The sequence below is a fragment of the Sarcophilus harrisii genome, chromosome 3 (assembly GCF_902635505.1).
Source record: "Sarcophilus harrisii chromosome 3, mSarHar1.11, whole genome shotgun sequence".
In the NCBI taxonomy this organism is placed as follows: Eukaryota; Metazoa; Chordata; class Mammalia; order Dasyuromorphia; family Dasyuridae; genus Sarcophilus; species Sarcophilus harrisii.
The window spans coordinates 518,218,666-518,242,845 of NC_045428.1; the positions used below are offsets into that span (position 1 = coordinate 518,218,666).

Genomic DNA, 24,180 nt, shown 5'->3' on the forward strand with positions numbered 1-24,180 from the left:
GCAGGTGACATGACATTATAGCATACTAAATGACAGAGTTCAGATCCAGAATGTCCTGAAAAGGCTAGAACAGTGGCTTGAATGGATTGAAACAAAATTTAATGGCCATAAACGTAAAATTTTACATTTGAACTAAAAAGCTAAATTTCATTAATATGTGAAAGATGTAGCCAGATAAGAATTTCTGAGGTAAAGGTCTATGAGTTTTAATGGATTTATGATTAATATTAGCTTAATATGAACCAATAGTGTACCATGACAACCAAAAAGGATAATGCTAAACCTAAGCTTGTATTAAGAAAAGTATAGTACTATCCAGAATTAGATATTGATCTTTCTATACCCTGCCCTAGTCAGGCTACTTAAGAAGTGTTTTCAGTTCTAAGCACTGAATTTTAAGAATGACATAAACAAGCTAGCCAAAAGTATGCAAAAATAATAATACTAAAGAACATCTCATGGTAATGAGATGAATGAATTAGAGAGATTTAGCCTGGAAAATTAAAATACAAATAAATAAATAAATAGAACAGAAAGAGAAAAAAAAATGACCAATATGATGGATAGAGAGAAGCATGGTAAAATGGGTAATAACTGATGGAAAATGAAGTAAGCAGAACCATACAACATGATATAATTATGATAAGTAACTGAAAGCTAGGTTTTTCTTATTCTATATTTGTAAGGCTTTTTGAAAAACCCAAATATAAACTTTTTCAACATTACATTCCATCCCATACAATTCAAGCCACAATTCTAGCCTATTGAGATCATTTGGGATCCAAATTTTATCATCCAAAGCCAAGCTTCTTAAGTTATGGGTTGTGATCCCATATATAATTCCATAATTGAATGTGAGGGTCACAAAATTATGATTTATTATCAGTAAATGCTTGATTTGCATACCTATTTTGGGAAGTCCTGATCCAGTATACTATCCCTCTAAATTTAATGTCATCTGCAAAATTAATAAACATTTTAACTATAACAATTCATGTATGATAAATGATGTATTATAAATATGTAAACATGTGTATATATGCATATCTGTGTTTGTATATTCCTCTTCAAATGTTTGTTTATCTACTTAAGAGGATTAGCCTGGAGCCAGGAAGAACTGAGTTCAAATCCTGTCTCTGGTGAATACTGACTATGTAATTCTGAGCAAGTTAGTTGCTTAACATTTCAGTTCCCCTAAGATGGTAAAGTACAGAAAAGGTGCTGACCTATACTTATAGAAGGAGTTTCCTCATGTATGCTGGGAGTTGGAGAAATGAGGTTTCCTATACTAATGAAATCACAGGTGATGTCTCTATCATAATTACATTAATATATTTATTCATATAGCATTTTAATATTCCATTAAAGCGCTGCTCTGCTTCCTCTTTAGATTGTCTCAGGGCCTGCCTGGTTAATTTGAAAAGGATTCTTTTGAGAAAGACTAATTTGAGAACAAGGTTGGCCCATGGTGATGAATTTTTCATATGCAACAAGAAATGAAAAAGCATACTACAGCATGAAGAATGGTGCCTTAAGCCAGGCAAATGCTAACCCCAAATGCAAGTTCAGGATCTGGAGATTTCATGTGAATTCTTAAATCTTTCAAAGCTGTTTTTGTCGACAATGTTTTCACATAAATTATTCTCTTGGTTCTGCTTATTTCACTTCACATTCATTTAGAACAATACTGTTAATCTCAGATAAAAATAGGGACACTAATTTGTACATAAGAATCCCTATGGATCATATATTGACTTAGTTTTAAAGTGTAATATTTACTATGGCATTTATTTATTTATTTTGTAATAAAAGTGGGCCATATACTTAACTTCTCTAGTTTGGATTTTTATTATTCCCTGCAATTACTTCTTCTGTCATTTTTTACACTAAAATAATATTGCATTACTTTATTATAAAACAATCTGTTTAGCTATTCCCAAACTGATGATGCCTTTTACTTTCAGTTATCCTTTCAGCATCTAGAAATTTGATAATTTGATTTGCTTTCAATTATTCTCTTCCTGGGGAGCTAAATGGTATAGTGGATAGAATACTTATCTTTCCAAGTTCAAATCTGACTTCAGATGCTTACCAGCTGTGTGACCCTAGGCAAGTCATTTAATCCTGTTTGCTTCTGTTTCCCTATCTGTAAAATGAGCTGGAGAAAGAAATGGCAAACCACTCCATTATTTTTGACAAGAAATCATAAGGGATCATAAAAATTCAGACATAATTAAAAATAACTGAACAACAATATTCTCTTCTTAATATTATCCCCCTTCTGAACACCACCATCTTCCCACTTGTTTCTCTATTGCATTTGATACATTTATACATAAAATACTCCTTTGTCCAATTCACACACTGATGCCCAGGTATCCCCCCATGTTTCTCCATGTTTATATATTCTCACCATAATTATGAGAAATAGCAGGTTCTGCCCACTTTTTCCTTTCTATACTAACATATTCCTTTTATATGTCCTTATCTTTCCCTTCTTAAAACCCTCAGAACAGAACCAATTCAGAACCACTCCCCACAACAACCACTACCTACTTTCTTTTTATAACACTCTCAATTCCCTTTGAAGTTATTCAGGTTTTGAAGAGATAAGTTTCTTCTCTCTCTCACTGATATATTATCATTATGTCATAAAGTCCTTTCAAATTGCTCAAATAAAATTGCTTTTCTAGTTTTCTCTTAAGTCTTGACTTGCATTTTAAAGTTCCTGCTTAGCTCTTGTATTTTAATCAGAAATATTTGAAAGTACTCTAATCCATTAAAGATTCATTTTTCTTCTTGTAAGATTAAAATTAGCTTTGCAAGGCAAGTACCCATACTGATAGCTACTATTCCTCAGCATTTCCAAGGCCTCAATGTGGGGTTACAATCCTTAGAGGTCTTTCTTGTAGGAGCCTTCTGTTTTATTGCTTTTAAACAGAGAATTCTGCAAACTACAGTCTCCATCACCATTGTCACTGATCACAACTGGAGGTTAGATTTGTTTGCCTGTGCTGGAATTGTATTTGCTGGTTGCCATCTTTTCTTTTGATTGTTGGCTTTTGGATTACTTTTTATGCATTTCTGGGATAGATTATAGTTTCTTCTTGGATTTCTTGATAATTATTCTCTCGTGCAGATTTTAGATTTTTGAAGTAAATGTTAGGCAGGGATCTGGGGTACCTGCCCATTATCAAACAGTCGTCTTGGCCAGAAGTAGGAGATTAATCCCAGAGGGAAAAGAACTAGTTGCTAGAAGGATGGGGAAAAGCTTCCCAAAGTAGATGAAATTCAAGATATGCCCTAAAGAAACTGGAGTTCTTTACTCAAGGAATAGTAAATTGATCAATATTGCTAAATCATAAAGTTTCAGGGTGAAGGGAGTCAAATATAAGAAAATTAAGATAGCAAATAGGATTTAGGTTATGAAGAGCTATAAATGCCAAACAGGGGATTTTATATTTGGCCTTGCAGGTAATAGAGAGCCAGTGATGTTTATTAAGTATGGCTTTGTTTTTCATTTTTTAATTGGGGGGGAGGGAGTAAGAATAGAAAAGTAAAAGAAGAATAAGAAGAAAGAGAGAGGAGGAGGAGGAGGAGGGAGAGGAGGAACTATTAGAACATTTTTAAATGTATAGTAAAGAATAGAAGGAAGATCAGATCACAGTAAGCATGATAACTTTGAAAGTTATATGTTGACTATATTATATTTATTACATTATATTTCAAAAAGAAAAACAACCTGCATACAATAAAGGTCCACAGTTTCACATACATTCCTCTTTTTTCTGTTCTACTAAATGGCTATTTTATTTGATGTTTGTTAACTTCAGAATAAAAATAAATACATTTTTAGAAAGAAAATGGATAGGGTCAATGTCTACTATTCCTTTATTTCTGTTTAAAATGGAATGAAATGACAGAGCCAAATAATTTATACCTAACACAACAAAATGTCTAAATGGTACATTTCTATTCATTTGTTAATTATTTTTGTTTTGAAACAGCTAATATTTCTTCTTTTAATTATTTTTCTTGCTTATAATATAGCAAAAGCTAATATAACAAATTATGTCATTTTATTTTACAATAAAAGGAAGAATAGAAGAAATGAGGGCAGGCAGGGGCCAGGTTGTTAATGACTTTGAAGATAAGTGTAGTGGATAGAGTCCTGGACCTGATATCAAGAGAGATCTGAGATCATTTCAGCTTCAGATCTAAAGTAGCTGTATGACTTGAGACAAGTCATTTAAGTTCTGTCTCAGTTTCCTCATCTGTAAAATAGGAATAATAATAACACTTCTGTCCCTTGTTTGTTGTGAAGAGAAAATGAGATAATGTTTGTAAAGAGCTTATAAGCCTTAAAACACTGAAGAAAAGATGGCTATTATTATCTGATGGCAATTAGATGGGTTTTTATTTGATTTGAGAGAGAAGACATCCTAGGGATAATTGAGTAGGAAAATGACATGATCACTGAAAGAAAATTATTTTAACTGTGTGGAGGATATATTGGAGTGGAGAGAGACTTGAGACAGGGATACCAGTTAAGAGAATTATGCAATATTCTAAGTGAGAGGAGATGGAAATAAACTGAGATAGTATTTGTGAGGTGAGAAAAAGGTTCAGATGTGAGAGATCCTGTGGAATTATAAATACCAATAGATGGTCACTGATTAGCCATATGAGGTATGATGGTGGAAGCAGTTGAGAATCAAGGTTACAAATCTCAAACCTCAGACATTATAAAAATGATGGTGCCCTTAATATAAACAGGGCACTTAAGAGATATGTTTAGAGGAGAAAATGAATTCCACTTTTGGAATGTTGTGATTGAGCTTTCTCTAGAATATCCAGTTTGAAATATCCAATAGGCAGTTGATGAGGCTAGATTGAAGCTCAGGCATGAAACTGGACCTGCATGTATAGGTACAGGAATCATTTGTATAGCAGTGTCTAGTAGTCTTAAATACATGGCAACAAGGATCTCTACTAGGTCAATGAAAGTGGAAATAGAGATGAAGGGATGGATGTGGTATCATGACAATTCTGTTTTTGTTCTATGCATTATGTGATAGTGACTGTTTCAAAACCAAATGATTATAGTGTTAGAAAAACACAAAGAACTGACATCAAAAGAATACTTCAAAATATCAAAACTCTAGTACTGTGGTAGCTCTCAGACAGGAAGGGTGAATAACTTTCTTGTCTGAATCAGAACAAAATCATTCAAACTCAGACAATCTCATTGCACCATCTCTTGCTCTTCCTGATAAGACAAGAACATAAATGTGAGTAAGGACTATTGGACTTTAAACTACAGTGTAACCAGGTTCTACTGAAAATAAAACAAACTAAATTTGGGTGTCATACTTCTTGTCCTCAAGGAGCTTACAATCTCTAACCACTATAAACCAATAAATTTAACATCCTTATAAAGCTGCTTCTCTTTTTTATTAAGGAAAAACATTTGAAGGTATCTCTATTTAGAAAACTATATACTCCACTCACTTTAAATGGATACATATCAATCATTTGTTTCCCCTTCATTTCTATATTCCCATTTGATTGCTCCAAACCAGTCTCCTCACAGACTTGTGAGTCATATCTTCTTAGTCAAGCAGAATACAGGAACTGAAACCATTACCTGATAGTTCCTTGAAACCCGAATTTCCCCTAAAGCTTCCCATAACTGAGACCACAATGAAATGAGCTCTTTTTTTGGTCAGGTTGAGTTTGAGATGTCTCCAGGATGTCCAGTTTAGAAAGTCCAAGAGGCAACTAGTGAATTTGGACTGGAACTCGGGAAAGAAACTGAACTATTTATAGAGGTGGAAGTCATCTGCAGAGGCAGATGATGGTGAAGTGATAATGAGGCTTGAGATTTTTCCCCATAACTGGAGCCATGACATGATTTCCTGTAAGATAGGAGTAAGAATAGAAGCTCAGAAGACAAGGACCATTACTAAGAACTTTACTGTAATTCAATAACTTCTCCTGAAACTACAGACAAGACTCTACCTGCTCTAGATTAGCCATGGTAATAAAGAAAATATAGTAGCTACAATTCTGACTGTGGTATTGCCATGTGTAAAAGGACCCCATAGATAATGAGGGCAATCCCCCTCTTAAAACATTGCTTAGAAGGAGGCAGGATAGACATCATTAATCTCTTCTCTTCCCACTTTTGTCCAAATGTGGATTTTATTTCCTGTCAGAGAGGAAGTAGGAAGTTAGAGTTCTCTGCTTTCCTCAGTGAAAGACAGATTCAGACAGAGAGACTGAGACAGTCAGAAACAGAGACAGAAAAAACCAGGCTAGAATATATATCTGCTCCCTTCAATATTATTAAGTCTAGGGGATATGATTTTTCAGTTTCAAGTTAACTTTTAGATCATTGTTTCATTATTGGGGAAGGAAGGCACAAGCTTTATATGCAAGACTTTACTTCCTTCTCTTTACATACCAGTTCCACAATTAACACACGTAGGAAATAGCAAAGAAACCCATTTATCCAAGTCAGTAGCAAAACAGAAATCAAAGTAAGCATGTAGGAAAATGAATATCACATAACACAGACTCTCCCATTTTGAGAGAGGTAATTCAACTTGGCCAAGAGAGTCCTAGATTTCTCCAAAAGGAAAGTCCCCTTAAGTTTAGCATAGCAAGTTTGGGATATAGAGAAGTGATGGAGTTTGCCAGCTCCTCTCATGTTGACTTCTTCCCAGAATGTTTGCTCTCAAGCATCATACACTTTCTCTCTCAAGGCTGGAATCCAGTAGTGTCCAAAATCCAAAGAGGCTCAGCAACCCAAAGCAAAACTTAAAGAGAACTGAAGGGCTCTTCTCTCTCAAAAACTGCATTCTGCCCTTCACACAGGTGCAGACCAAAAGAGATTATACATGCTCTATGGAAAGAGAGATTTTTATTTTGAGTTTCAGAGTCTTTATACTTGAGTCTGTGATCTTGTTTTTAAAAAATATTTTGACAACTGTATTTCAATAAAATTGGTATCTTTTGTAATTTATGCATTTACAAACACCACTCTGAAATAGCTCTAAAATATAGTTTTCATCAATCAGTGGTTCTCTGTCAACTGTACACAGTTTCAGAGGACAAACTGAAGGAACGAAGAGGATACAATAGCAAGCTATACACAGATAGTATATATCACTTTTTTCTCTCCATCTATCTTTCTAGTTATTAGTCTTTTTGTATGTGTATATATCTATGTATATCATCTAATTAAATTCTTTCATTTATTGGATGCCTTTAAGCTAGACATATGCGAGATGCCAGAGGAACAAGAAAAGTGAAACCATGTCTGCTCTCTCAGAGCAATCAATAACATATGTACAGATAAGTCTGATCAATTATGTGCAAATTAAAAACAAAGTCTTTTCAGTTGGCAGTGTGGGAAACTGAACAGAAAAAAATCTACTATGGCAAGTGGTACTGAAGAAAAGAAGCTATATCAAGTTTGTATACTAAGTAGGCATGAGTTGCCATGACCAAAGAATTTATCATCTAATCATCAACCTTCTGGTGATGAACTTTCTACATTAGCCTGATCTTCAGAGAAGACATAATTTATTCTGCTGACTTAGCTTTTAAGAACCCAAGTTTACCCCTATTCCATGATGAGACATTCTTAGGGAAAGATCCATACACACATGTATATGTGCACATATGTATGTTTATAATGAATTTATTTATATGTGTCTGTGTAAAAATATTGGCAATATATTTATTAAGTACTTACTATATGCAAGGCATTGTGCTGGTAGTGTGGAGATGGCATCAAAACTAAGATAATGAATTAGTAGAGGCTAGAACAGAGAACAACTAAAACAGAGATTCAACCTTTTCTGTGTTGTGGAGCCCTTTAACAATCTGGTGAAATCTACAGACCCTTTCTTAGAGTATTGCTTGTAAATGCATAAAATAAAATCCATTAGACTACAAAAGACATCAATTATGTTGAAATATAGTTGTGAAAAATACTTTTTTTTTTAAAAAAACAAGATCATGGGCTCTAGCATAAGAATCCTTAAACTCAAAAAAGTTGGAAAATGATTCAGTATATATTTCAATAAAAGTTAAACCAAAAATATGAAAGCTTACTGGCAAGTTGGATGATGGCTAGGATCGATCAATCTGTCAGTTGGGTAGCATTTGTTGATTAAGTACCCACTATAGCACCATACTGAATTATGGAATACAAAGAAAGGCAAAATAATAGTCCCTTTTCTCAAGATGCTCACAGTCTAGTAAGGGTGGCAACATACAAACAACTATGTACAAACAAAATATAAATAGGATATATTGGAGTAGTTTCAGAGAGAAGACACTAAGATTAAGAAGACATGGAAATGATTGCTGCAGAAAAGAGGACTTGAGCTGAGATTGGAAGGAAGATAGAGAAGGTAGAAGGCATAGATAAAAAGAAAGAATTCTAGCCATATGGGACAGCCAATGAAAATGCCTGAAGTCAGGATATTTGAGCAACTGCAAGGAAAGTATCATTGGATCCTAGAGTATGGGTTGGAAAGGATGGAAAAGTAAGAAGGGACCAGATAATAAGTGGATTTAAAAGTCCGACAGGATATTATATTCATTCTGGGAGCTCTTAAAGTTTATTGAACTGAGGAGTTTATTGAGATGGTTAGATCTGAATTTTAAGAAGACAATTGGACAGCCGAATGGAGGATGGGCTGGAATGGGGAGAGACTTGAAGGAAACCAATTAGAATGCTATTGCAATAATCTGGCACAAAATAATGAAAACCTGAACTAGGGTAGTGGTAGTGTCAGAGAAGAGAAAGGAATATTGCATATAACAGATGTTATGCAGATAAATCAATAAGACTTGGCTACAGATTTGTCATGAAGGGGTGAGAAAGAATGAGGAATTGAGAATGACACTGAATTGTGAGACAGTGACTGGGAAGATGATACTTTTGACATAATACAGAAATTAGGAAGAGGGAAGTGTTGACAATGGAATAGGAGAAGATAAATTCGGTTTTTAGACATGTTTGGTTCAAGATGTCTACAAGACATGTAGTTCAAAATGTCTAATAAGCAATTGGAGATGTGGGATTGAATTTCAGGAGAGAGGTTAGGGCTAGGTAAGTGATTTTGAGAATTTTCTGCACAGAGATAATAATTAAAACCATGGGATTGAGGAGATTATCAAGTGAAATAAAATAGAAGAAGACAAGAGGGCTGAGACAAAGCCTTGGGACACCTTTGAAATTCAGATTAGAGAACTCTTCATGGAAAAGATTACATTCAAGCTAAATCTTGAAAGACAAGAAGTATTTCAGGAAGGAAGTATATAGGTGAGATTCATTCTAGATATGTAGGATATTGAGTAGGATTGAGAGAAATCCACTTTGAGAGAAATTACAGCAAAGTAATATGAAGAAAGACTGAAAAGCTGTCTTTGTTGTTGCTGCATCCTCCTCCACACCAAAATCTTCTTAAGTATTGAGACTTTCTTATGTTCATCCTTGTGACTACCACAATACATTGGACACAATAGGTATTTAATAAATTTTTTTCCATCTTTTTTTTAAAACATATACATGCTTTAAGACTTAAGAAAAATACCTCCCTGACCATATAGTGAATTTTGGATACTATGTCTACTTGAAAGAGATCTACTAAAAAAGACCATGGATAGATTTCAGGAAGTCTAAATTTGGATAGGAAAAAATTACATCTTTATTTTCAATAACCTTTTATTTCCTTTGTAATCCTCTGTATTGTATTTTATGCAATTAAAATCATAGGCTTCACCAAACTTACAAAGGCATAATACAAAATATTAAGAACCTCAACTCTGGAGATATGAAAACTAATTAGGAAGGTATTCTGACAGCCCTTTTTATATGTAATGAGGCCTTGAGCCCTCAATGGTACCATAAGAAAATAAAACAATTCATAATAATTACCTCAAGATGTTGTTCAAAGAATCAAAGGAGATGACTTGCATCAAAAGGGCAGATTTGTAAAATAGGACCAATATTCATAGCAATTTTGCATTCAGAAGTGTAGTTATGAGATGGCTTATGCTTATACCCCCAGTTAAAGAGCAAAACTTCTTATAAGTGGACTGGGGATGGAGCTCCTAGATCTGGGGTAGGAAAGATCCCTTTCTTGTGTGACTCCCATTGAGCCCTCATGTTACAAACAAATTCTGCAAACAAAGGAATACTCAACAGTATAAGGACAAGGTTACCATAAATATTTATGAAAAACCAACAAATGTACTAACAGAATAAATTTAAGAAAAACACAGATGGAAGCAAGAATAGTCAAGGTAAGGTCTGCCCACGTTCCTTATGTAGTTAATTGGTTTCCCTCAGCAACAAGGGTCACAGAGAAGATGTCCATAGTCCCACATATTTCTCAGTTTACCCAATAAGAAAGAGGTCATCTCTAAAGAGCTTAGAAAAGAAAATTGCTGATGTGGCAGATATTAGTTGCTACCCTTTGGTATGGTTGCCATAGTGTAGCCAATATCTCTGTCTTCTTGAGTTCCCAAAATCTACTGCCAGAGCATCCAAGTGATTATCTTCACTTAATTTACTCTCTTCAAAAACTGGTAAAGGTCATTCCAGAAGGTTTTATGATCAGTCAGCCCACTTTTTAGGAGTTTTTATATATGTAAAGTCCTTTGGCAAACTGTAAGGCCACAAATAAAATTCATACATGTATAATCTGATCTCAAAGCTATTTGCATGAGAGGCTCTGCATTGGTAGACAGTGATTGCTAAATTCTCCATTAACATGTAAGTTCATTGCAAGTAGGGTTTTTAAAAAATATTGTCCTTGCATCCACAATGCAATTCCTGGTAGATAATAAATGTTTAATGAATACTCAGTGATTTTTTGATTAGGAATGTCATCTAATGAAATCAGTTATCAAGAGAGAAAAGTATAAAGTTAGTGGCTAACTGCATTAAGGTAATGGCTGCTGGAAGGTATTGACTTCTAGAAGAGAGCTCCTACTAAAGATTAACCTGTGAAATCCATCAGTCTAAGACCCATCTTATGCCAGTTAGATATCAATCTTATGCCAAGCTGTCATGAGACAATGATTTTGTGATAAGTTAACATTTTCCCTGTCCAGGAAGAATAGGTATAGCTCAGGAAAACTGTTGCAAACAGTGGAACCCTTGTTGCTTAGAGTTGATTAATGCCTGTAAACATGCTGCCCTAATGGCAGCAGTCACCTCTGTATCATATTAAAAGGAAGATTTTAAAACCAAAAATAAAGAGGACCTGAGTCTTCCAAGACATTTAACAAGTGGCTCTCTTCCTCATAAAATAAGGATAGCTAATGCATTTTAGCATTTTTTTCCTAATTGATGCAGGCACATCCTCATTTTAAAGTAAGAGCCACATATATTATCTATCAGAGAGCTCAGAAAAAACAGAAACCTTACCATAAATCTTATACTCACACAGTTCTCATATCTTGGTCCTGAAATCATTAGTGAGAAAATATGCAAACCTATGTATGCTTCCAGAGGCAAAAGACATATAAAGTATTTGAGGTGGTATTGGGCAGAAAGGGAGGCTAGATCCATCACACTATTTGTGTAAAAATTGGTTTGCTACCTTCTCTATGTTCAAAGCTGTTTAAAAGAAACAATTTTTAAATAGATGTCATCATAACCAACTTATTAACAGCTTTCATAAAAGCTAAACAGATTGATAAAATATTTTGTGTGTGTGTGTGTGTGTGTGTGTGTGTGTGTGTGTGTATGTGTATGAAAATCCATTATTCCTGATCCTTCACCAGTGGGAAAAAGAATAGATAGGAGCAGAAACAGGAATCTCTATTATTCCTGTTTGGCAACAGTTTAAAGTCCAGTGGTTCTCAAAGTGTGGTTCAGTGAATCCTGAAGGGTCTCTGAAATCTTTTCAGAATGTCTACAAATTCAAAATTAGTTTTTTTCCTAATATGATAAATATCTATTATGTAGCCCATATAAACAAAAACACTTTGGACATATTCTCAATAGTTGTTAATACTGTAAAGATACTGAGAAAAAGAGTTTGAGAACCATTGGTTTAGACAATTTAAAATTGTCATAGTATGATTAAACAGTCACTCAACTTTTGAGTCAGAAGATTTGGGTTCAATTCCTAGCCACTATACCAGAACAGAAAGCTTTATTCCCAAATCTTAGGCATAATGTCTTATCTAAATTTTGTATTTCTACCAACATCAAGAATAGTGCTTTGCAAACAGCACGTATGTAATGAATGTTTGTTGAACTGAACAGTAACTCATTTCTCTTTTCTTCACCTGTGTTCTCATTAATGAAAATGGAAATACTATTCTTTGCTCAAACTACCTCACTGAATTGTTATATGGACCAAAGGAAAGAATATTTATAAAGAACTGTGATGAGCTATAAAGTAATAAATAATCTCCCATTATATTCTTCCTAATGAATTTTCTATTTGAGAAATCAAATAGATGCTCTGTTCTGCTATGGATGTGAGTCAGTCAATTGACAATGATGATAAATATCATCAGTGGAAAGAGATTAAAAGTTGTATAACACCCAGTGTCATCTTTTGTGATCACTGATGGTTGAATGTTAAGCCCAGATCTTCAAACCTGTGTAACTTAAGCTGTTTCCAGATACTCATTTGGATCATACATGGAGAAAAGAAAGACCTCCATGGACTCAGTAAAGAGAAAAAGACTTTTGAGTGAGATACTGGAACCCTCTGGGTTGCAAATCTGTAGAGCAACTGGCTCCATCCTGTCTCTTTTCTTGCAGGTCTCTCAATTCTAGAGACAGATGAGAGAGGATCTTCCTTGGATAAGAAGGGTTTACTCATTATTCACTATAGGTGACATTCTTTTGTGTAACTAGCATTTGATGGAGAGAAGATAAGTTGGAAAGGGTAAACTGAGGGAAATAGATCAAGTATTTAGATTTTTATCTGAACCTTTCATATTCTAAACAAGAAATATTTTAAGAGTTGTGTATATTGAGCTAAACCTTAAATGATATCCAGCTTGATAGAACCTACCAGAGCTGGCAATCGAATAAGTCTCTGTGTAAGAACCCAGAGGCATTATAATATAGTACAAAGACTTGGAATCAGGAAACCTGGGACTAAATCATACCTCTGATACTAGCTCCTATGACTCCCATTCTCCCCTCCAACTTCAAATTTCACTGACAAAAAAAATGAAACCATTCACTAAGAGGTCCCTCTTTCCCCTTCTTCATTTCTTATTATTCAGAAGCCTTTAACCATTATATTCATCTTCAATTATCTCACATGAAGAAATCCCCCTTCTCCTTGCCAGGCCACATGCACAAATGATTCTTTCCTATCATCTCTAGCAAATTATCCCCTCTAATATCCCCACTCTCTCACTCATCTTCAATATCTACTTGTTTACTGGCTGCTTCTCTTTAGCCTACAAATAAACCTATATTGTTCTCATCCTCAAAAAAAAAAAAAAAAAAAAAAAAAAAAAAAAAAAAAACTTGGCGATTCTCTTTGCTTCTCTCTCTCTCTTCCCTTTTGTGACCTATACTCTGAAAAAGCTATATACAATTCACGTCTCTACTTCCTTTTCTCTCACTCTCAATTCTAAAGTATGGCTTCCTCATTATTCAACTTGAGAAAAATGATAATTTCTTTCAAACATTAATAACTAATTATGGAATCAGTTCCAAGGGTTTTATTTTTTTACCCTTTTTACTTCCTCAACCAGAAATCAATCAGTATGAGAAATCTATCTCAAACTCATAACTAGCCAAGATGGCTGAAATCTAATTAAACAGTAAAAGAAATTCTAAGTTTAGGAATAGGTACATTCCTGTTAATTGTGCTTGCTCAGTCAGGAATGAGAAAATGTGAATCCTCTCTAACAGGTGACATGAAAACTGGTAAGTCTCTTTGACCCACACTTGGGTGATCCAAAAGTCACATACCTCAAGACCATCATTGTAATATTGCTCAAGCTCTCATTATAATACTCATTTTCTCGCTGTTAATCAATCAGAGTTAATTGCCACCCCTCAGTAATACCTTCTTTTTCAAGAGCATATAAACTGTAAGCTCACCAGCATGAGGGGTAAGAGAGTCAAATGACCATTCTTTTATTAATAAACATGCTGGCATTGTTAATCAAATGACTAAATTACCTAGAAACCATGTCTCTCAAAATTTTTAAATATCACAAACTGAACCCGCTCTTTCCAATGATCTTTTAATTTCCAAAACTAATGCTACTTTCTCAATTCTCACCCTCTCTGGTGAGCCTTTGATAGCGTTACACCTTCTTCTTTACTTTTTCTTCTATTTAGGCTTTTGTTACACTGCTATCTCTGAACACTTCTCAGTCTCCTTTGCCGAATTTTCACTCACTTCATCAGCACTAAATGTAAGTGTCCCCTAAGGCTCTGTCCCTGGCTCTCTTTTGTCTTCTATACTATTTTGCCCTGACATCTCATCACCTCCCATGGTTTCCATTAATCCCCTCTATATAGAGGATTCTCAGTTCTATTTACCCAAGCCTAACTTCTCTCCTGAGCTCTAGTCTCACATCTCCAATAGACCATTAGGCATTTCAAATTGCATGTCCCAAATTGCATGAATTTAACATGAGCAAAACTGAACTCATTGTCTTCCCCCTCAAAGTCCACCCCTCTAGCTTCCCTGTGCCCATGTTCTCAATCCCCCCAAGCTTGAAACCTCAGCATCATTCTTGACTCCTGTGACTCATACACACCCTACTTCATGTCTAATCTGTAGTCAAATCCTATTGATTTTACTTTCATAACATTTGTCCTATCTGTCCCTTCTTCTTTGATTCTGCCATCATTAAGTTGCATACCCTTATTACCTCATACCTAGATCTATAAAATAGCTTTTTAGTTGATCTCTCCATCTCAATTCTTTATCATTCTCCTCTCAATTATCAAACTGATCTTCCTACAGCACAGGTATAACTATCATTTAATGATATTTAACAAACTCCTGTGGCTCTCTATGATCAAATATAAAATCCTATTTAGCATTTATTGTCCTTCATAACTTGACTCCTTTCAACTGCCAATCTTCTTACCCCTTATTCCCTTCCACATACCCATACGGTCTTCCATATCCCAACTGTTCAGTCTCACTGGCTGTCGTATGTGTCTGCAATATTCTCCTTCCCTGTTTCTGTGTCTCTGCTTCCTTCTAATCTCACCTAAAAGCCCTTTCTACAAGAAGGCTTTCCCTTTAATGTTAGAGCCTTCTCACAACTGAGATTATTTTTATTTTATTATTTATGTCTGTTTTGTACCCAATTGCTTTCATGCTGCTTCCCCTACTAGATTAGGATCCTAGGCAGGGAGTGCCTTTGTTTCCTCAGCAAATTAGTATTGTGTCTGGCACATAGTAGGCACTTAATAAATGCTTATTGATTTGACTTGACTGTGTCATGTGATCATGGAACCAATCATGTAACCTTTCTAAATCTTCATTTCTTCATTTGTAAAAATGGGATAAGAAGAAGCATGATATAAGGGTAGAAGGCTAGTCTTAAAATAGTATAGAATTCTATTCAAGTCAGACTTCTTTATAGTGGCTATTGTAGTTCACAGCTACTCAGTTTCCCCAAGCAATTTTCTGAGACTAAATATTAATAATCGGGAAAGAATTGAGGGTATTAAGGGAAAAAATGAAATAGTCCTTAATTTTAAGAATTGTTCAAGATTAGTTATTCCCCATATTGATACAATCCCATGCTCAGACTTCCAACTCTTCCTCCCAAATAGAATCTATAATTTGAGATTTAAATGTGATAAATTAAGTAATCCATTAAATTTAAAACATTATGCAAATTTCATAACCCAGACGTGTTTATATGAAACATCAGAATAGGAAAAATGAGTGCGATGATTATTAAATTCACTAGACTTTATTTTCTTTCAGCTTTTCTAATTATATTCTCCATCCATACAAGTGAATAACTCCAGGCTGCTGATCTGTGCTTATAAAAAGAGTGCCATCTTGTGGTAACTGCTTCAAATTACTGACAAATGTCCAAAGTTTCCATTGTCCCTTGAAAGGTTGGCTGGATGACATGAAATTGGCCTAGATATCAGGAATGTTGGGGAAGCAGGTGGAGGATTCACTACATCCTAAAAGCCTGGATTAGGGAAAATATGCACTTCACTTTTGAACACAAGAATCTGATCCAGATAATGAAATAAAGGTGCATTGATTATGAGGTAGGTAGTAGAAATAATCTAATCTAGCCCCTTCATTTTTATGGAAAAGGAAACTGAAGTCCAAAGTTTCAGGTAATAAAACTGGGATTCAAACTTAAAAGTCTTCTCAGTTGTAGGACTTGTATGTAGATTCCAGGTCCTAGTGACGATGCTTAATACTAGCAATGATCAAAGATGATGATGATGATGATGATGATGATGATGATAACAATGATGGTGATTACAAAAAACAGACTCTGATATGGCATTTATTTTAATGAAAGTACATTATCTAGTCAGTTTCACACAATCAAGTTTTTAAGGAAGAGAAACTCAGCAATTTATCCCACCACTTAAAACCTGCTTTTTAAAAAGACAATCATTTTGAAACTGTATTTTGTATAAACAGCAAAACTAAAATTTTTCAAATACAACTTATAAAGTATCAAAACACTCTAAAAAAACCTTTAGCAGCAAAAAGTCAATCCCATATGAAATTCTCCTTAACATTCATTTTTTTAAATCAAGTTATTAGTAGTTACAAAGTCCCACTTGGAAAACCAAGTATCTGTATTTTTTAAATTAAATATATACAAAAGAATACAGTGCTCAATAAGTTCATTTCTTTATACACAATATACAATGTCTAAAACAACATTACCAGTAGTAGGAAAGCCCAACAGCTTCTCTAATATATGTGAGGAATTGCAGTCATCCAGACAATACTTTTAATTTCAAATTGTCACAGAGGGCAAACTCTGCAAAAGCTTCCTTCGAGCTTGGATCCTCAAGCACTTGGGACAGTCTGCTGATCTGAAGCATTGTTTATGAAAACAAGCTTTGCAAGCTGAAAACATGAAAGTCATCAATAGATTAAAAGTGAGATTTCATTTGGGTTCTTCAGGAAACCAAAAACTATATCCCAGAAATCAATGAAATATATTTCCTACTCCCACCTTAATCAACGACAACATGATCCTCAAACAGTCCAGGAAAGGGAGATCCAGAGGATCACAAAAACATACCCCCAAAGTTCCATTAGAGGACAAAGAGCAATGAGAAAATTCCAAAGGAGCACCCAAAATAAGTCTCAGATGAAGGGAGAAAGGCCCAAGATCCCTCCCAGCATCCTCCCAGTTCATTAAGAAATTTGGATGAAATACCAACTACTTACTTCCCTTTTGTCAAACTCAGTCCTTAAGAGGGCTGTTATTGTTTACCCATGTAAATTCTATTGGTTCACTGTGTACCAAAATGATCTGACCCACATTTAACCCAATTATTTTATTTTCTGCAGCCCAACACAAATATGCAATATCCCAAGGCACTATTTTACATTTTAAGAAATAGCTGTGTATTCAAAGATACCTGTACATCTTTTGCATGTCGTCATTTGGAATGGGAAGATGACAGCTGGGCTCTTACAAAATTCACAAATGTACCCCTTTCCTTGACATAGCTGGAAAAGAAGAACTCAGTGAACTATCATTCTCATTTCTGATGCTATCTGAGATCCAGAAAATTTGTAGCTATTCACTGGTCTCACTATGAGGAGGACTGAAAAAGACCATTTTAAAAACACCCGTTTTCCTGTCCTCCAGTGAGTGGTAAATAAATTGATCATTAAAAGAAGAGGGTCTATCTTTCCCAAGAAGATGGTCAATGGGATATCATGAAAAGAACCTTGGCCATTTCTTCCAAGGTAGCATTGGGCAACTCATTTAACCAGCTTCTGTTTCCTATCTTTAAAATGATGAGGTCAATCTCAATGACCTCTTAAACTTTTAGCTCTAAATCTATGATCCATAAGAACAAGGAAGCTTAAAGGAATTAGAGAAGTACTTTTTCATTTGCAAGAATATTTCTCTATTTGGACAGAGAAGTTTTTCAACTAAGATACTTATAGAATCTCTTAATGTTTTTGATCTGTAGTTGATTTAACTTTAGTCAGCTTCACCAAACAAATACTCAGAATTTCTAAGCTACATTTTCCGATAAAAGAAAATGTTTCAAAATAAAAACATTGCTGATGAAATCAAAACCATACAGGAACAGGAAGAGCCACATTTTATCCCACCAGCATGTCTACCATTGGAGTGTACTTTCAGTAAACCAAAAGAAAAGGAGCTTACTTTTCAAAATTTTATCTACTTACTCTTCCAAAAAGCAATTCTTTATCTACCTGTTCTATATTCAACAGAACATGAAGGATAAAATAACTATGGCAGGATAAGGACTTGTCCCAAGACTCTTTCTATCTGAATTCTATTTAAAAAATAAAGATGAAAAAAAAAAGATACTAAGCAGCTAAGATTTGTATCCTAAAACCTGCAAAAATCTTTTACATACACAATCTCATTTGAAGCTCACAACATTTGAAGAAGGTTCTATAGGGAGAATTATATCCATTTCACAGATGAGGAAACTAAGGTTCAGAGATGCTAAATGACTTTATGATGTCAAGGTATATACACCTAGCAAGTGTGAAGAGTGGTATATGAACCAAAATTTCCCCATTTCCACATTCTTACTTTCTCCACATCCCATATTGCCTCTCCTGTGTGAGGGAAGATAAAACCTTATGCCCTTAATCCAGGCTTTCCTGGGGCTTTGAGTACTGACCACAGACCATACAAATATTTGTAAGTGGAGGTGGGTTTTCTTACTTCACAGTTGTCCACATGAACAAGGGAAGCTTTCAAAAGTACTCTCAGAACAGCAGCCAATTGTCCCTTTTTGATCTTGACGAAGTCGTCCAGAGAGAACAGGTGGAGTTCATTTGTCAGGTGTCCTGGCACTTGCTCAAAATCTTTTAATACCCTAGAGAGAATGGGGAGGAGATAAAGCACAGAATTCCAAGTCATTTTACAAGTTGGTTTAGTATTCTAAATAATAAGAAACAGAGAAAAATCCTAGTTTACCTTGTATTGCTCTAGTTCACCCTTCTAATTCCCTAATATAAACAGAGACCCAGGTAAACTACTGAGTACACTGATTCTGTGTACAGACAGAGAAACAGGCAGAGAGACACAAAGAAGGAGACAGAGACAAGATACAAAGAGATAGACAAGAGACGGAGATACGGACAAGACACAGACAGTGACAAGGGTCAGAGAACCAGAGACCAAGACACAGAGACAGTGACAAAGGGCAGAGAAACAGAGACAAGGGGCAGAGAGACAGAGACAAGGGGCAGAGAGACAGAGACAAGGGGCAGAGACAGTGACAAGGATCAGAGAGACAGAGACGAGGCACAGAGACAGAGACAAGGGGCAGAGAGACAGAGACAAAGGGCAGAGAGACAGAGACATGGGCCAGAGAGACAGAGACAAGGGTCAGAGAGACAGAGACCAAGACACAGAGACAGTGACAAGGGGCAGAGAGACAGAGACATTGGGCAGAGAGACAGAGACAAGGGTCAGAGAGACAGAGACCAAGACACAGAGACAGTGACAAGGGGCAGAGAGACAGAGACCAAGACACAGAGACAGTGACAAGGGGCAGAGAGACAAAGACAAGGGGCAGAGAGACAGTGATAAAAGACTGACAAGGGGCTGAGAAACAGAGATAAGAGAGAGAGAAGACACAGAGACAGTGGCAAGGGGAAGAAAGAGAGAGAGAGAGAAAGGCACAAAGTGACCTAGAGATAGACAGAAGAACACTCAGGCATCACAAAAATATATTGTGGAAGATTTAAAAAGTTTTACTCAAATAAAACTATTGACCATCAAATTTGATCACATAGTAAGGAGACTGAAATCATTCTAGCAAATTAATTCAAATATTGTTGTCAAAGAAAAAGATCAAAGAGAAAAGACAAGGTGTGGCCCAAGTACAAAATGAAACTTCGGTACTAATCCCTAAATTCATTTTGGTGACCCACATTATTTTGGTTGAAAAGTCAGCAGAGCTAAAGAAAGCAATTGAAAGTAGTGAATAAGGCTAGAGTGTCCCTCCAAAAAGGGGAAACCAAAATGCAGAGCAGAGTCTGGTAAAGAGAAAGATATTTTATCCTCAAGTCAATCTTGGCAAAACATTGATGTGGATACTTCAGGAAAGAGACTGAGAAATCCTCCATCTAAGAAATACACTAACTAAAGAAAAATGTTTCTGCAACAGTTTTCATGTTATCCTAATCTGTGCTTCTAGTAGCTGGGTGGCACCCTGAAGTATGGAGTCAAATTTGACCTCATATATTTACTAGCTGTGTGATTCTGGGCAGGTCACAGTGTTGTGAGGTGCAAGTGAGATAATATTTGTGAAGCACTAGTAGTAGTGCTTCTCCTTCTCCTTCTCCAAATATACCTTCACTTCTGTGTCCCCTGAAATTCTGCACCTTTCCATCTTCAAACTTTTGCTATTTCTTATGACTAAAATAATCCTTATTTCATATCTACCTAATGAAATCTTACTTATTAAATGTTAATTTAAAAAACAACCTCCCTCCATAAAATCTTTTCTGTACATTTGGGAAGAGATCCTTCCCTTTTATGCATTTACTATACTGTGTGTGTGTGTGTGTGAATGGAGAGAGAGAGAGGGAAGGAAAGAAAGACAGAGACAGAGAGATAGATACACACAGAGACAATAGACAGAGACAGAGACAGACAGGAAGAGGGGGGAAGGGAGAGAGAAAAAAGAGAGAAGGGAAAGGGGGGGAAAGGGAAGGGAGGAGAAAAGGGGAAGAGGAAGGGAAGGAGGGAGGAAAAGAGAAACAGAGACAGAGAGATAGACAGAAACACAGAGACAGAGAGAAAGGGAGAGAGATTAGGAAGACAAGAAGGAAAGGGAAGGAGAGGAAGGGAGAAAGAAAGGGGGAGAGAGACAGAGAAATCTATCATGCATTTACCAAATTGTTTGGTATTATTATCTCCCCCTACTAAATTGTAACCTCTTTGAGGAAAAGAGCTCTAGGCTTTTTCTATTATCTTTATCCTCAACTCCATCTCACTCCTTGTACTCTGTACAATGCCTTGCATATGATAGGGATTTCAATGTTTTTTGAAAGAATGATTAATTTTTTTTTTTTTTTTTACTAAAACAAACAGAATGAATGAATGAATAGGTTGAATAGAATGAGATGAAAGACCAGTTAAAGGGCAGGGACCAGCTATTAAGTCTCCCCACCTCACATTCCTGAGGATATTCTACTCAAAATTGTACCTTTCAGCAAATCTGCAGGTCTTTAATAGCTTCTTAATCTGAACAAGCTTCTCTTGGATTTCCTAAGGTCCAAAACAACAAAGGCATTATTACTCAAATGATAGTGAGAGGGAAATCACAGACTGTGAGCACAGACAGCAAAGAACTACAATTTAAAAGTCAATCTTAACACTTCCCTGCCCACTTAAATATAGTCATTTTTTTTTTCATATTCAGCTAGGTGATTACGAGAAGAGCTCAATTCCTGAAGTCAAATCATACTTCAGGCACTTATTAGCTGTATGACCCTAAACAGGTCATTTAATTTATCTCAATCTCAGTTTTCTCATCTGTTAAATGCAGAGAAGAATAACCCTAACTTCCCAGGGTTGCCATAGATCTAGAGTTAATATATACAAAATACTTTGTAAAACATCAAAGTGCTAATAAACATTAGATATTTACAGTTGAAAGCTCTGAAAAGTTATAATGTCAATTCAATAAGCATTTATTAAGTATCTACTATGTACAAAGTACTGAAGAAAAAAATACAAACAGTCCCTTCCCCGGAAAGACCATACAGTTTACTAGAGAAATTTAATTTATGAACAAATAAATAAATACAAGTTAAATAGCAAGGCCACAAGTAGGGTGAAGTTGGGGGTCTGGAAGTGAGGGACTATATTGTTTTATAGAAGAGGTGGCACTGGACCCTGATTCTTGACAAAAGACAAGGATTCTGATAGTTCATTCCAGACATGGAAGACAGACTATATATGGAGCTGGGAAATGGATTACTGGGTTTGAGAAACAGCTTAGTATATATAATTTATATTTATATAGTACTTAACTGTGTGCTAGGCACACTTTAAAATTATTATTTCATTTGAATCTCACAATAACCATTCCCATTTTACAGTTACAGAAACTGAGCCAGACAGATGGGACTTGCCCAGGATCACACAGCTATTTTCAGCCCAAATTTGAACTCAGTTCTCTTCCTGACTCCAAGGCTGGCATTCTGCCTATTTAGCTGGAATACAGAATGCAGAAAGCAAAGCTGAAAATGGAAATGCATGTACCTTAAGTGTCAGGATAAGGAATTATATCTTATTCTGAAACCAGTGGGAAACCACATAAGGTTCTGAGTTTAGAGAATGACATAATCAGCCCTGCACTTTAAGGAGATTGTTTTGATAATTATACAGGATACTGAAAAGATTGGGAGCAGGGAGTCTCCTTAGGAGGCTATTGTAGCAGCCTAGGGGAGGGTTGACAAAAGTCTGAACTAGGACCATGAACTTCAAGAAGAGAGAGAAGTGAATGGAAATGAGAAATACAGTAGTAACATCCTAGAAGAAAAAAAAAAAAAAAATCAAAGGCCTAAATCCACTGTCCTCGGTTTCTGGAGATTCCAACAGCTTTCAATAACCCCTCTTCTTATCCAAAAGCTTACCCTGACTTGACTCAATTCCTTGGCCTTGGAATATAGGTTTTGACTGATGTACAACAAATTGAACAAGGGTTGATGCCATATGCTGTCCAGGAGGTGCTTAGAAAATTTACTGACGTGGTATTTGCGGAAATCCCATTTCATGAGGATCCGGGCAGGGATGTAAGATTCTGCATAATTGTGGCAGCAGTCACAGAAATACTTCCCCAGGTAATCACAATAGCGTAGTCTCTTGATGTATTCTGAAATAAACACATAAAGGTAAACTAAAGTTCAGAAAGGTAATATTATGGTATAAAAGAAAGAACACTAGGTTTAGAGTTTCAGGTCCTACTTGTAAAACTTATAAATTGTGTGGTTCTAGGTAAATCCCTTTACCTAAACCTCAATTTTTCATTTGTAAAATGGAGAGAAAGCTACTTATATTATCTCCACATCAGATAAAATGAGATAATAATAGTAACAATAGCTAACATTTATACAGCACTATCTGCAAGGCATTTTGCTAAACATTTTAAAATTATCTCATTTAATTTTCACATCAGCATAGGTGCTATTATTATCTTCATTATATAGATGAGGGAACTGAGGCAAACAAACTAAATAATTTGTTCAAGGTCACATATCTAATGAGTATCTGAGACCAGATCTGAATTCACTTCTTCCTGACAGGCTCTATCCGCTGCACCAGATAGCTTTATAATTAAATAGCAATGTGTAAACCATTATTGTCACATACATGAAATTGTAATTATCTCCAAAACTGCATTCTTCTTCAACTGTTACTAAATGTCCAAAGACTAATAGAGTCAGCAAAAAAGGCTTTCAGGGAAATTATAATCCCAGCTGATAACTGGGGAAGTGAAATGTTGGAGTTGGCCTTAAGACACCAAGAAAAGGCAGATCTAACACAGGCAGGAAACCCTGATCTACACATGTCTCCAGCAAGGAAAAAAAATTAAAATTTAAAAAACAACAGCTGATGTTTATATAATACGTTAAGACTGGCAAAGTACTTTACATGTACTATTTTACTTGAAAATCACAACAGCTTTGTGAGGTAGGTACTATGCGTGTAAATCTCTTTATTTTATAGATGAGGCAAAAGTGAAAAGACTGAAAAAAGAAAACAAGAATAGAAAAATGGGAAGAGCTCAGCTGGGGAAGAACTTTTAATTTGATATTGGGGGTAATAAAGAGCCACTAAAATTTACCAAGTTGGGGAAAGGGGGTAAGTCAGAGTTATGCTTTAGGACAATCACTTTTGTAGTCATATGAAGGATGGATTGGATTGGGAAGAGCATAAGGTATGGAGACCAATTGAAAACTTATTTCA

General features: G+C 35.5%; 1 protein-coding gene across 2 annotated transcripts in view; it reads right to left on the bottom strand.

Annotated features, from left to right (window-relative positions):
- Positions 1 to 15,941: 15,941 nt before the first annotated feature.
- RUBCNL (rubicon like autophagy enhancer) overlaps positions 15,942 to 24,180 on the bottom strand; it is a 41,246-nt gene continuing 33,007 nt past the window's right edge. For both annotated transcript variants that reach the window (XM_012545295.3, XM_031961916.1), the window contains exons 12-16: positions 22,848 to 23,086; positions 21,413 to 21,474; positions 18,916 to 19,069; positions 17,618 to 17,708; positions 15,942 to 17,096 (exon numbers count right to left, since the gene is read on the bottom strand). In XM_012545295.3, the coding sequence (XP_012400749.1) occupies positions 16,984 to 17,096; positions 17,618 to 17,708; positions 18,916 to 19,069; positions 21,413 to 21,474; positions 22,848 to 23,086 (659 nt within the window). In that variant the 3' untranslated portion in view covers positions 15,942 to 16,983. The remainder of the gene's footprint in view (positions 17,097 to 17,617; positions 17,709 to 18,915; positions 19,070 to 21,412; positions 21,475 to 22,847; positions 23,087 to 24,180) is intronic.